Below are 14,783 nucleotides of genomic sequence, written 5' to 3'. Positions count from 1 at the left end.
TCGTCTGTCCTCAGCCACTCTTCCAAGTTGTCTCCAGGAGTAGCCCATCTTCGAAGATCCTTCCTCTCCCAGGAATGAGATTTTTGAAGATTCTCTGGCAGTGGGATTTGCTGGAAAGGGGTTGCTAGCCCCATGCATGACCTTCCTCCTTTTGCAGCCAGGCTTGGTGAGGTACACTAACAAATCAGTAACAGGTAAAAGCACCTTGCTGTCCTTGCAATTACCCTATGGCCGATGTTCCCCTTGTCTCACTCACTGACCCACTCCCACCTTCTCTGCCACTGCTTGCTTTCTCTCTCACACAAAATGCTGGAGGAACTCAGCAGGGCAGGCAGCATCTATGGAGGGAACAGAACAGTCAAAGTTTCAGGCTGAGATCCTTCATCAGGACTCGGAATACTAAAGAATCTGTTGAATCTCTGGTGTTGAAGCTTTCTCCCTCGGTTTGGGGGAAGGATCGCCTGGTCTGAAACATTCCAGTTTCTCTCTCCAGTTAGTCTTGACAGTCTCGAAGTCTCGACAGTACTTCTCCTATAGATACTGCCTGGTCTGCTGTGTTCCACCAGCGTTTTGTGTGTGGTTGTTTGAATTTCCAGCATCTGCAGATTTCCTCGTGTTGTCTCTCTCCAGGAGACTGCCTTACTAACTTCTTCCATGGCCTCCTCTTCTACTATGATGAGGCTATTCTCAGTTGGAGGAGCACACCTCATATTCTGTCTAGGTAGCCTCAACCCTTACACTGGCCTCTTACCTCTTGTCATCGCCTGCCTCTCACCTGCCCCTGGTGGCCTTCCTCCTGCCTTTCCTTCTGTTTGCTTAATATTTCTTTATGATTTGATGCCTCCACCCTGCCATGGATGTGTGGGTGGTGTCTCTGTGTGTGGGTGTGTGGTGTCTCTGTGTGTGGGTGTGTGGTGTCTGTGTGGGTGTGTGGTGTCTGTGTGGATGTGTGGGTGGGTGGTGTCTGTGTGGGTGTGGGTGGGTGGTGTCTGTGTGGGTGTCTGTGTGGGTTGTGTGTGTGTGTGTGTAGGTGGGTGGTGTCTGTGTGGGTGTGGGTGGGTAGTGTGTGTGTGTGTGGGTGGGTGAGTAGTGTAGGTAGTGTCTGTGTGGGTGGGTGGTGTCTGTGTGTGGGTAGTGTTTGTGGGGGTGGGTGGTGTCTGTGTGTGTGTGGGTAGTGTTTGTGTAGGTGGGTGGTGTCTGTGTGTGTGTGTGGGTGGGTGGTTGTGAGTGTGTGTGTAGGTGGGTGGTGTGTGTGTGGGTGGGTGGTTGTGTGTGTGTGTGAGTGGGTGGTGATGTGTGGGTAGTGCATATTTGATGTATGTGTGATTAACAGGTGTGGAAACATGGTTTGCATTTAGATCACCTCAGTGTCACTGTAACCTGAATATTGACCCGTTCACCAATCCCAATCCGTATTTCAGATTCAGATTTATTTATCACATGGACATGGAAGCACACAGGGAAATGCATCATTTGTTGGTTAACAACCAACACAATCTAAGGATGAGCCGCCATGGTAGTGTAGCGGTTAGTGCGACCCTATTACAGCTCGGGCGCGCATTTCGGATTTTAATTCGGGCAACCTCTGTAAGGAGATGGTACATCCTCGACGTAGAGTGCTCCGGTTTCCTCCCACAGTCCAAAGACGTATCAGTTAGAAGATTAGTTGGACATTGTAAATTACCCTGTGATTAGGCTGGGGATAGATCAGTGGGTTGCTGGCAGTGCGGATTGAAGGGCCAAATCAATCAATCAATAAATAAGTAAATAAACGTGTTGGGGGCTGCCCGCAAGTGTCGCCACAATTCCGGTCGCAACACAGCATGCTCACCACAAACAACTGATACTCCACCATTTTAGCAGCCAAGTGAATAATTTGCATTAATTTTCTTTCTTTGCAAGTCATGATAACAGCTTTTTTGAGGGGGACATTATCAAGAGCCAGTGGAGGTCTGTTAAATATCCACTGACCTGGTTGCCTCTTCAAAAACTTTACTCAGGCTAAACAACCTCTGTAGGCCCAACCTCTCGCTGATCACCTGAAAATCATCATGGAGGTCTGATAGACAATTTCCTGACCACAGATACCAAGCTAACCAGTCTCTGTTGTCTGCTCTCTCAAACAATTTTCTTCAATAGTGGTGTGAAGTTGTGCAGTTTTCCAAATAGAAGGAACGGCTTTTGGATCAAGAGAGCTTCAGAAGGTTACGCTTCACGTATTCTGCAGTGTTGTGGCCGACTTGTTTTCAAAACTGCTGTTGGAAACCATCTGGACCTGTGGGTTTGTCATCACCATTGCTGTTTCTTTCATCATGATTCTTTTTACAAATTTAACATTGGGAAATAATGTACCATTAATCCTCTACAGTAAAGGACAAGATGTATCATTCAACTTGTCCGCATTTTTTTCTGGTTTCAAGGAATAATCCTGTTAGAACATCGAGCATTAGAGCACGGTACAGGCCCCTCGGCCCAGGAATAATCCTCGTTAGAACGCCGAGCATTAGAGCACGGTACAGGCCCCTCGGCCCAGGAATAATCCTCGTTAGAACGCCGAGCATTAGAGCACGGTACAGGCCCCTCGGCCCAGGAATAATCCTCGTTAGAACGCCGAGCATTAGAGCACGGTACAGGCCCCTCGGCCCAGGAATAATCCTCGTTAGAACGCCGAGCATTAGAGCACGGTACAGGCCCCTCGGCCCAGGAATAATCCTCGTTAGAACGCCGAGCATTAGAGCACGGTACAGGCCCCTCGGCCCAGGAATAATCCTCGTTAGAACGCCGAGCATTAGAGCACGGTACAGGCCCCTCGGCCCAGGAATAATCCTCGTTAGAACGCCGAGCATTAGAGCACGGTACAGGCCCCTCGGCCCAGGAATAATCCTCGTTAGAACGCCGAGCATTAGAGCACGGTACAGGCCCCTCGGCCCAGGAATAATCCTCGTTAGAACGCCGAGCATTAGAGCACGGTACAGGCCCCTCGGCCCAGGAATAATCCTCGTTAGAACGCCGAGCATTAGAGCACGGTACAGGCCCCTCGGCCCAGGAATAATCCTCGTTAGAACGCCGAGCATTAGAGCACGGTACAGGCCCCTCGGCCCAGGAATAATCCTCGTTAGAACGCCGAGCATTAGAGCACGGTACAGGCCCCTCGGCCCAGGAATAATCCTCGTTAGAACGCCGAGCATTAGAGCACGGTACAGGCCCCTCGGCCCAGGAATAATCCTCGTTAGAACGCCGAGCATTAGAGCACGGTACAGGCCCCTCGGCCCAGGAATAATCCTCGTTAGAACGCCGAGCATTAGAGCACGGTACAGGCCCCTCGGCCCAGGAATAATCCTCGTTAGAACGCCGAGCATTAGAGCACGGTACAGGCCCCTCGGCCCAGGAATAATCCTCGTTAGAACGCCGAGCATTAGAGCACGGTACAGGCCCCTCGGCCCAGGAATAATCCTCGTTAGAACGCCGAGCATTAGAGCACGGTACAGGCCCCTCGGCCCAGGAATAATCCTCGTTAGAACACCGAGCATTAGAGCACAGTACAGGTCCCTTGGCCCAGCATGTTGTTCTGATCTTTTAACCATCACTAAGATCAATCTAACCTCTCCCTCCCACAAAACCCTCCATTTTTCTGTCATCCATGTGCCTTTCTAAGAGTTATTTAAATGCCCCTAATGTATTTGGCTCTATCACCACCCCAATATGGCATTCCACACACCCACCACTCTCTGTGTAAAAATAACAACTACGTCTAACATCTCCCATAATCTTTCGTCCAATCACCTTAAATAATTGCCCCTTGCATTACCCATTTCCTCCCTGGGGAAAAGTCTCTGGCTGTCCACTCAATCTATGCCTCTTGTCATCTTGTACACCTCTGTCAGGTCATTTCTCATCCCCCTTTGCTCCTGAGGAAAGCCCTGACTCTCATAACCTATCCTCATGACATGCTCTCCAATCCAGGCAGCATCCTTGTAAATGTCCTCCACACCCTCTAGATCTCCCAGATTCTTCCACCAATGAGGCAACCAGAAGTAACACAATACTCCCAAGTGTAGTCAACTAGGCTTTTATAAAGCTGCAACATTACCTCACAACTCTTCAACTCAATCTCAATCACCCGACTGATAAAGGCCAACATTCTATACACCTTCTTAACTACCCTAACAAGTTGCATAGCAACTTGACCCAAAGATCCTTCCTTTCCTCCAGAGGTCCCTTGGCGTCTCCAACGTCCCTCTGTGTTTCCAGAGATCCCTCTGTTCCTTCAAAGTTTTTATTGAAAACTTTTATGTGGCAAAAGTTTTCAAGGGGGAGATGGAATGTCCCCTCAATCCTGCCGGCCTATCAATAAGAGCACAGCTTGATTTTGCTGCACTCACTCCTTATCTCTGAATTTCTCTAACAAAGTCTTGCAAAATATATTATAAATGGTGTATAGCGAGAGGACAGGAGGATGAATAGAGGGCCCTGGTGGAGGACTTTGTCAAATGGTGCAAGCTGAATCATCTCCAGCTCAACATCAGCAAGACAAAGGAGATGTTGATGGACTTCGGGGAGACAAGGCCTGCACAGCTCCCTGTTACTATTGATTGTGAGGACGTGGATGTGGTGAGGACCAACAAGTACCTGGGGGTGCACCTGGATGACAGACTTGAGTACAGCACCAACACAGAGGCAGTGTAGAAGAAAGGGCCAGAGTCACCTCTACTTCCTGAGGAGACTGAGGGTCCTTTGGAGTATGTAGGACTCTCCTTCACAAGTTCAATCAGTCTGTTGTTGCCACTACAATCTTCTATGCGGTGGTGTACTGGGGTAATGGCATCAAGACGAGTGATGCCAACAAGCTCAATAAACTGATTAAAAATGCTGGCTCTATTATTAGAGTCAAACTGGATACACTGGAGGCTGTGGTAGAACAAAGGACCCAACAGAAAATCTTGGCAATTCTGGACAATGTTTCTCACCCTCTACACGCCACCTTGGCTGAACAGAGGAACACTTTTAGTAATAGACTAAGACAACCGCACTGCTCCAAAGAGCGCTATATGAGGTCATTCTTACCCTTGGCCATTAGGCTCTATAATGAGTCAATCTATAGCCAGGGAAGTGATCATCCCCTTCTATTAGGCAGTTTGGGTCACTTATTTTTTATTCTTTTTTACTTCATTTCTAATATTTATATCTGTGCACTTGTAATGCTACTGTGACACTGTAAACTCCTTTGGGATCAATAAGGTATCGATCTATTTATTATACTTCTAGTAGCAAACTTCTTGCGTTTCTTTTACCTGAGAAGGCAGGATTTCACCCAGATTTTGTCTCCATGCTTCCCTCCGTTTATACTGCCTGACTGGTTTGTTTCATCGCTCTAGAGCTCTTCCCCATGGGAATCTACTCTGGTTCCATTCCACAGTAAGTAGCTTGTCGAACATCTCTCCCTGTGTTTTGCCCATGAGCGGATTGTCTCAGATTCCTGTTGATCGTCCCTGTCATCACTTCATACTCCTCTGAAATCGAGAATCTCCACGAGGTCTTTTACATCCCTTCCAGTGGAGCATTACACTTCACCTGAGAACATTAGAAAATCATAAACACAAGAGATTCTACAGATGCTGGAAAAACAGAGGAACTTTCGCAAAATGCTGGAGGAACTCAGCAGGTCAGGCAGCATCAATGGAGGGAATAAACAGTCAATGTTTCAGAACAAAACCCTTCATCAGGATTAAAAGGAGGGGGGTGAAGCTAGAATAAGAAGGTTGGGGGTGGAGGAGTGCAAGATGGCAGGTGATAGGTGAGACCAGGTGGGGGTAAAGGGCTAAAGAAGAAGGAATCTAAGAGGAGAGGACAGTGGACCATGGAGGAAAGGAAATGAGGAAGGGAACCAGAGAGAATGATGGGCAAGTAAGGAGAAGGGTACCAGAATGGGGAATGGAGAAAGAGATGGCCAGGGGAAGTGATATCCAGAAGTTAGATAAATCGATACTTGTCCCATCAGGTAGGACGCTAGTCTGGGTAGACTCCAACCTGATGGCATGAACATCAATTTACATTAGAAAGTCAAACCAGTGTAGGACTAGTGATATTAATAGATGTGTACTAAAGAGTGTCATGGAATAGAGATAGCTCAGAGTCCAGGTGCATCGTTCATTGAAAGCAGTGTTACATGTAGACAGGGTGGTAAAAAATGCTTACGTGGAGTTGGCATTAGAGTTGAACATGGGAGTTGAGACATTATGTTGAAGTTAAGTTATTGGCAAACAGTTTTTGTCACCTTGTTATAGGAAAAACATGGTAAAACTAGAAAGATTGCAGAAAAAATGTACAAGGATGTTCAAGCAACACACATAAAGTGCTGGTGGAATGCAGCAGGCCAGGTAGCATCTATAGGGAGAAGTACAGTTGACGTTTCAGGTCAAGACCCTTTGTCAGAACTAACGGAAAAAAGAGATAGTAAGAGATTTGAAAGTGGGAGGGGGAGGGGGAGACCCGAGATGACAGGAGGGGAAGGGATGAAGCTAAGATCTGGGAAGTTGATTGGCAACAGGGATACAAAGCTAGAAAAGGGGGAGCTTCATAGGACGGAAGGCCATGGAAGAAAGAAGAGGGGAGGGGAGCACCAGAGGAAGATGGAGAACAGGCAAGGAATTATTGTGAGAGGGAAAAAGAGAAAGGAAAAAATATATATAAAAAATAAAAATAAATAAATAGGGATGCAGTAAGAAGGGGAGGAGAGGCATTAACGGAAGTTAGAGAAATCAATGTTCATGCCATTAGTTTGGAGGCTACCCAGACAGAATATAAGGTATTCCTCCAACCTGAGTGTGGCTTCATCTTGACAGTAGAGGAGGCCATGGATTGACATATCGGAATGGGAATGGGACGTGGAATTAAAATGTGTGGCCACTGGGAGATCCACTATCCCTCTCATCTCCCGCTCAGACCTCAATTTGATCATCTGCCTCCAAACATGGATCTCGCATCTTCATTCATGGCTCTAATGGCCCTGGATGCTTCCAGACGAGTGTCATAAATGTCGCCAATCTCTGTTCCAATGACTGCGATGTCCATAAGACCATAAGATATAGGAGCAGAAGTAGGCCAATCGGCCCATTGAGTCTGCTCTGCCATTCAATCATGGGCTGATCCAATTCTTCCAGTCATCCCAACTCTCCTGCTCTCACTCCATTCCCTTTGATGCCCTGGCTAATCAAGAACCTATCTACCTCTGCCTTTAATACAACCAATGATCTGGCCTCCACAGCCACTTGTGGCAACAAATTCCGCATCTCTGTTCTAAAACAACATCCTTCAATCCTGAAGTCATGCACTTTTGTCTTAGAATCCCTTACCATGGGAAATAACTTAGCCATATCTTACCTGTTCAGGCCTTTTAACATTTGGAATGTTTCTATGAGATCCCCCCTCATTCTCCTGAACTCCAGGGAATACAGCCCAAGAGCTGCCAGACATTCCTCATACGGTAAACCCTTTCATTCCTGGAATCATTCTCGTGCATCTTCTCTGAACCCTGTCCAGTGTCAGTATATCCTTTCTAAAATAAGGAGCCCAAAATTGCACACAATACTCCAAGTGTGGTCTCGCAAGTGCCTTATGAAGCCTCAATATCACATCGCTGCTCTTATATTCTGTACCTCTAGAAATGAATGCCAACATTGCATTTGCCTTCTTCACCACTGACTCAACCTGGAGTTTAACCTTCAGGGTATCTTGCACAAGGACTCCCAATTCCCTTTGCATCTCTGCATTTTGAATTCTCTCCCCATCTAAATAATAGTTCACCCGTTTATTTCTTCCACCAAAGTGCATGACCATACACTTTCCAACATTGTATTTCATTTGCCACTTCTTTGCCCATTCCCCTAAACTATCTTAGTCTGTCTGTATCTGCCATTTGTTTCCTCAACACTACCCGCTCCTCCACCTTTCTTTGTATCATCGGCAGATTTAGTCAGAAATCCATTAATCCTATAGTCCAAATCATTGACATACATCGTAAAAAGCTGCGGTCCCAACACCTGTGGAACTCCACTGGTAACCGGCAGCCAGCCAAAATCGGATCCCTTTATTCCCACTCTCTGTTTTCTGCCAACCAGCCAATGCTCCACCCACGCGGTAATTCCATGGGCTCTTACATTGCTAAGCAGCCTCATGTGTAGCACCTTGTCACAGGCCTTCTGAAAATCCAAGTACACCACGTCTATTGCATCTCCTTTGTCTACCCTGCTTGTAATTTCCTCAAAGAATTGCAGTAGGTTAGTCAGGCAGGACTTTCCTTTCAGAAAACCATGCTGGCTTTGGCCTATCTTGTCATGTGCCTCCGGGTATTCCGTAATCTCATCCCTAACAATCAATTCCAACAACTTCCCAGCCACTGATGTCAGGCTAACAGGTCTCTCATTTCCTTTCTGCTGCTTCCCACCCTTCTTAAATAGCGGAGTAACATTTCCGATTTTCCAGTGGTGTGAGTGTGGAATGAGCTGCCACTGGCTGTTGCGGATGTGGGTTCATTTGTAACATTGTGAGAGAAAATTGGGTAGATAGACGGATAAATGAGGTATGGAGGGCCGTGGTCCGGGTGCACGTCAATGGGTCTTGGTAGAAGGTCAGATCTGCATGGGCTAGATGGGCCGAAGGGCCTGTTTCTGTGCTGAAGTATCCTACAAACACCAGTAAAACCTGTGACATTGCACATTTTAAACCAAGTTCTTTTCTGTGCACTTTGAACGTAACACGCTGGGTAAAGGTTGATCTTGGGAGGCGTGGAGTTGCAACCAAAAAGACCTGATCTCGCTGAATAACCCGAACTCTCACCGTTCATTCACCCACCCGTCCTGTTTGCTGATCTGTACTGGCACATTCTTATCTTGTTGTTCAAATTCTTTCACAGACCTCCCTCCCAGTGTTACAACTGTCAAGTATACAGTACATATGTTTAGTTTGAATGTGCCGTGTGTGTTTTGCACCTTGGCCCCAGAGGGACGCTATGTCATTCAGCAGTATTTAGCTATGGTAAATCGATAATTAAACTTGACTTTGATTTTATTTGAAATACACTTGTTGGACCATATTGGATGAATATTCTGGGGGAGTTGCAGCTTAAAAATAGAACATAGAACATTACAGTACAGTACAGGCCCTTGGGCCCACAATTTTGTGCCGACCTTTAAACTTACTCTAAGATCAATCTAACCCTTCCCTCCCACATAACTCTCCATTTCTCTATCATCCATTTACCTATGCAAGAGTCCTTTAAATGTCTGCAATGTATCTGCCACTACCACCTCCCCCAACCCTACCCCCAGCTCCAGCAGTGCATTCCACACACCCACCACTCTCTGTGAAAAAACAGCTACCTCTACCATCGCCCCTGTGCTCTCATCCAATCACCTGAGATTAGCATTTCAGCCCTAGCTGTCCATTCTACCTATTCCTTGTATCTTGAACACCTCCATCAATCACCTCTCATCCTCCTTCGCTACAAAGAGAAAAGCCCTAACACGCTCAACCTTTACTCATAAAACATGCTCTCCAATCCCCACACAGCATCCTGGAAAATTCCTTTCACACCCTCTCTAAAGTTTCCACATCCTTCCTGTAATGAGGTGACCAGAACTGAACACTATATTCCATCTGTGGTCCAACCAGGGTTTGCCCCACTTCATCAGACACAACTTTCTCATCCAACCAGCACATCTCTACATCCCTGCTCTCCTCTTACCTTTAAGGTTAAGAGAAGCTTCTATTACATGGTGCAAGGGTTACAAATCCTGGAGAAGGTACTGAATCTGGCACTTTGAATGTTAGATTTAATCAGAGTAAGCTTTATTATCATTGACCAATCATGAAATTTGTTGCTATGTGGCCACAATACAGCGCATGACATTGCTGGCCAGAAAGAACTACAGTCTGCAAATAAGTGAATTCAAATGAATCAAGAACAGTTGAAGCAGATGACCAATTGCCTTTGTTCTTGCCATGAGGGAGGAGATGGAGGCTGCCATTTTATGAAGAAGACTGGGTTCTCCATTTTGTAAGTCAGTCTCTTGACTTGATCAATGTCTTAAAGGAGACATGATGCCTCAGGTAATCTGCTGAACTGGGGATCATTTCCAAATAAGAAGTTATTTGTGAGGTGTTCTTCGGTTGGATATAGCATTGTCAATGTTGGTCCGCAAGTTTCAAGCTGGTGGCTGATTGAGAACAAAGAACCATAAATGACCAATTGTCACTTGCTGGGAAGGGGGCAATAAATGGATGTTGGCCTGCAATGTAAAGGTGTTAAAGGTCAGACACATGACCTACATACAGCCAATGATACTGGATTGCAATATTTGATCTGGTAAGAAATGAATATAAAAGCAGATGCTTCAAATGTGCTGGTGGTGATAACTGGGAGAACAACCGTTGCAGATGAGAAGGATCCCACGGACACGTGGAGATTAAAAATGGGACTACAAGGAATATGTGGCCAGCAGCAGATGCTCCTATTTAACTGGTATTATATTTTCTGTTCTTTGACTGGTCACAGAAAGTCAGGAAAAATTAGTTGGCGTGCACACAGGTATTGGTTATGCAAGTTCACGTGTTCTTCCATTGAGACAATAAAGGTACTTGTCGGTACTTCTCTGTGTCTCTCTGATCAGTATTACGAAGGATGATTCTTGTTACAACATAAAATTTGAAATTAATACACAAGAAGGAATAATAAGACATAAGATAGAGAAGCAGAATCAAGTCATTCAGCCCACCAAGTCTGCTCCACCATTCCATCATGGCTGATTCATTAACCCTCTCAACCCCATTCTCCTGTCGTCTCTCTGTCACTTTTAACACCCTGACTAACCATGAACCTATCAACTTCCATTCTAAATACACCCATTGACTTGGTCTCCACAGCCATCTGTGGCAATGAATTCCACAGTTTCACCACCCTCTGGCTGAAGAAATTGAGGAAATTCCTCCTCAGCTTTGTTCTATAGGGACGCCTCCTATTGTGAAGCTGTGCCCTCTGGACCTAGACTTTCTCCACTTTCAGAAGCATCCTCCATGCCCTCTCTGTCTCAGCTTTTCAATATTCGTATGTTTCAGTGAGATTTCCCCTCATTCTTCTCAATTCCAGGAACAGAGATCCAGAGCTATCAACTGAGGTTGGATTCATGACTGTCCAGAAATCTGACAGTGGAGGGAATGAAGCTCTTTCTCAAATGAAGAATGTTGGTCTTCAGGCCCCTGTACCATGTCCCTGATGACAAAAGGGCATAAGGCCATAGATGTAGGAGCAGAATTTTTGGAAAGAAGTCTTTAAAACTTTATCAAAAGTCTTGCATTTGGATCTACAACCGAATTTACTTTTTGGGATCATTCCATCGGAAGCAGGATATATTCCTGTTTCCCCTCAACGGATGATAGCTTTTACAACTTTATTGGCTAGGAGAGCCACTTTGCTTAAATGGAAGGATTCTAATCCACCTACTTACTTCCATTATGCCCTGTTTAAGTTTAGAGAAAATAAGAAGTCGGACATTTGATACGTCCTTTAAACTTGAGGAAACTTGGCCACCTTTTATTCAATATTTTCATATGCTTTGATTTATGGCTCTTCCAGTTACCTTCTCGAAACGTTGGATTTGATCAGAAAGTTTTTCTTTTTTCTTGCCTCCACTCTCAGTTTGAGCTGCCCAGTTCTCTTTTTTCATTAGTTTTTTTTGTTTAAAGGGTTTTTTAAAGTTTACTAAAATTAAAAAAGTTTCTTGGGACTTCCGGTAAGATGGCCATCGCTTAGCTGCTCCGAACTTTTGTTCCGTTACTGTCGCTACCTTTGCACTAAATGTCTCCATTTTATAAAGCTTAGTTAGGAACTATTTCGGTATCTCTTACTTGCCTGTGAATATATCTAACCTACAATGTCTAGCAAGAGTCCTAAATCCGGGAGAAAAGAAACTACGACCTCGTCGGATGTGACGATGGAGGCGCTTGAAAATCTCTGAGACGAAATCTTAAAGCAAATTAAAACCGCTTTCAAACAGTTAGAAGAGAAACTGGATCGGATCAACGATAAAGTGGACAAACATGCTGAACACTTATCTTGCATCGATTCAACTTCTGAAGCTTTAGAAAGTCGGGTTCGATACTTGGAGACTCTCTGTTCCAGCTTAGAGGAAAAATCTAATAAACTTCTTTCCAAAATGGTGGATCTCGAAAATCGTAGCAGACGCTGCAACATCAGAATTCTGGGATTACCAGAGGCGACTGAAAAGGGACCAACCGTGAAGTTTTTCGCCGAGTTTCTCTGTGAGATATTCGGGAAGGATCTGCTTTCAAACCCGCCCGAGCTGGAACGGGCACACAGAGTCCATGTCTCTCCCGGAATTCTGGGCACCTGTCCGCGACCAGTAATCTTGTGTTTCCATCAATACCAGGTAAAACACAGTCTGATTGTGGAGGCACGTCGCAGAGGCTCTTTTTCTTTCCAGGATACAACCATTCGCTTTGTGGAAGATTTTGCACCCCAGACCTTAAAGATGCGCGCTGAGTATAAAGGCGTAATGAAAGTGCTTTTTGATCATGGTTTCAAACCTTCCTTTCGTAATCTTGCTGACCTAAGAATCAAGTTTAATACCGGGGAATTCAAGTGGTTCAAATCAGCGAGGGAAGCTGAAGCGTTTGTGGCAAGTCTCCCGAATATCCAGTCATCTTCGGAATCTGATCGGACCTCCTAAAATGGTGGATAAGTACTCCTCGTAGTAAAATTACTTTCTCTGGACTCGGAATTCACTTGAATCACTCAGACATTATTCACTGAAACTCTAAAGGCTGTTGACAATCTCTCCCGGGATTTGGTGTGTGTGTAATCTATTTTTACCTCTGTATAACTTTATCTACAGAGTTCTACAACTAAATCTAACCTGTTTTGGAGGTTTGAAGTCTTTAGTGAAGGCCTCCCTGTTTGTCGGTTCACAGTTCAACTGCTGATTTATTTTTCCTCGGTTTTAAATACTTATTTATTTTATCTTTTTCTTTTCTTCATCCCCTTTTTTTTCCATTCTCTGAATGTTTTTTTCTCCCTTCTCGGTAAACGGTTGATAAATACTCGTCTTGAATTTACAATTTTCTCCTTCCTCATTTTTTTCTTCTTCCTTCTTACCTTTTTTTTCCCTTTCTCTTACTTTATTCTTCTATAATATCTCGCGGGTAGATTAGTTTTGGTTTTCTTCCGATTCGCTCTGTATTAAGTTGTATATCTCGGCAGAAGGTGTTCTAATCTGTAGTTATGTTTTCTAGTGCATAAATTAGTTACTGTTTGTTATAGCATTTATACGGAACTGCTGTCAATGACATAGATCTGGAAGTTGTATTTGGGTTAATTTTTCTGGTAGAGCTAGCTACTTGTTTTGGTAGCCGTCTAGTTTTGGGTTGTGCGGGTGGGGTGGATTTTCCAGTTCCAACATTTCTTTATTGTTTAGGACATGTCTATATTTTGACCTTACGAATCTATGTTTACATCTCTGCTCCCAGACTGCTATTGTACCGCTTGATTTTTTATATGCCTGCTGCCTTTTATGCATTAGTAATTGATAATGGCTAGTGCACTTAAATTTGTGAGCTGGAATGTAAAGGGACTGAACCACCCTGTTAAAAGGAGGAAGGTATTCGCACATATTAAACAACTCAAAGCTGACATTGCTTTCCTCCAAGAAACTCATATTCGTTGTTTCGATAACTCCCGGCTTCTGTCCAAGTGGGCGGGTCAGCATTTTCACTCATCCTTTGCCGCTAAAGCTAGGGGAGTCTCCATTCTTATTAATTCAAATATTCCTTTTGAACTCCATAATAAAATATCGGACACAAATGGCCGTTTTATTATTGTTTCTGGTAAACTATATAACACTAAAGTTGCACTAGCAAACCTGTATGCCCCCAACTTTGATGATGTTAACTTTTTTGAACGGTTTTTTTCCTCACTACCAGACTTAAACTCATACTCTCTTATATTGGGTGGTGACTTTAACTGTTGGTTGGATCCTAAACTGGACCGATCGTCCTCTGTTACCAGGTCACCTACCAAATCTGCCTTAGCTATTCAGTCGTTTCTCTCTAATTTTGGTATCTCTGATATATGGCGTTTCCTCCATCCTACGGGGAGAGATTATTCCTTTTTCTCACATGTTCACCATATCTTCACTAGAATTGACTATTTCCTACTCGATAACCAACTTATCCCATTTGCCCACACCTGTGACTATCAGAGTATACTGATTTCTGACCATGCCCCAATTACCCTCTCTCTGAACTTTCCCAGTCTCCCTCAGAGGAACAAACACTGACGGTTTGATTCAACTTTATTATCGGATGATGATTTCGTAAAATTTATTAAAGACCAGATAACTTTCTATTTTAACACTAATACATCACCTGAAGTGCCATCCCAGATTGTCTGGGATGCCATGAAAGCATATTTGAGGGGTCAAATAATCTCTTACACAGCAAATCTCAATAGAAGATCCCGTGCAGATCGAGCAGACCTCATTAACCAGATTAAAGATGTGGATCAATTATATGCCCAAACTAAGAACCCTGAATTATACAAGAAGCGCGTTGAACTCCAAACTAAATTTAACCTTCTGTCCACTCAACCTGTCGAACGCCAACTTCTCAAAAGCAAGAGCCGCTTTTACATTCATGGGGATAAGTCTGGTAAATTCCTAGCCAATCAGCTGAGGCGTTCTAAAGCCAAACAACATATTACAAAGATCCGGAAG

General features: G+C 44.6%; 1 protein-coding gene across 6 annotated transcripts in view; it reads left to right on the top strand.

Annotated features, from left to right (window-relative positions):
• LOC140740868 (fatty acyl-CoA hydrolase precursor, medium chain-like) overlaps positions 1-2,392 on the top strand; it is a 92,148-nt gene extending 89,756 nt beyond the window's left edge. For all 6 annotated transcript variants that reach the window (XM_073070445.1, XM_073070450.1, XM_073070449.1 and 3 more), the window contains one exon: positions 2,140-2,392. In XM_073070445.1, the coding sequence (XP_072926546.1) occupies positions 2,140-2,147 (8 nt within the window). In that variant the 3' untranslated portion in view covers positions 2,148-2,392. The remainder of the gene's footprint in view (positions 1-2,139) is intronic.
• The last annotated feature ends 12,391 nt before the right edge of the window (positions 2,393-14,783 follow it).

The sequence above is a fragment of the Hemitrygon akajei genome, chromosome 17 (assembly GCF_048418815.1).
Source record: "Hemitrygon akajei chromosome 17, sHemAka1.3, whole genome shotgun sequence".
Classification (NCBI taxonomy): domain Eukaryota; kingdom Metazoa; phylum Chordata; class Chondrichthyes; order Myliobatiformes; family Dasyatidae; genus Hemitrygon; species Hemitrygon akajei.
This window is presented reverse-complemented; position numbering and strand designations above follow the sequence as displayed.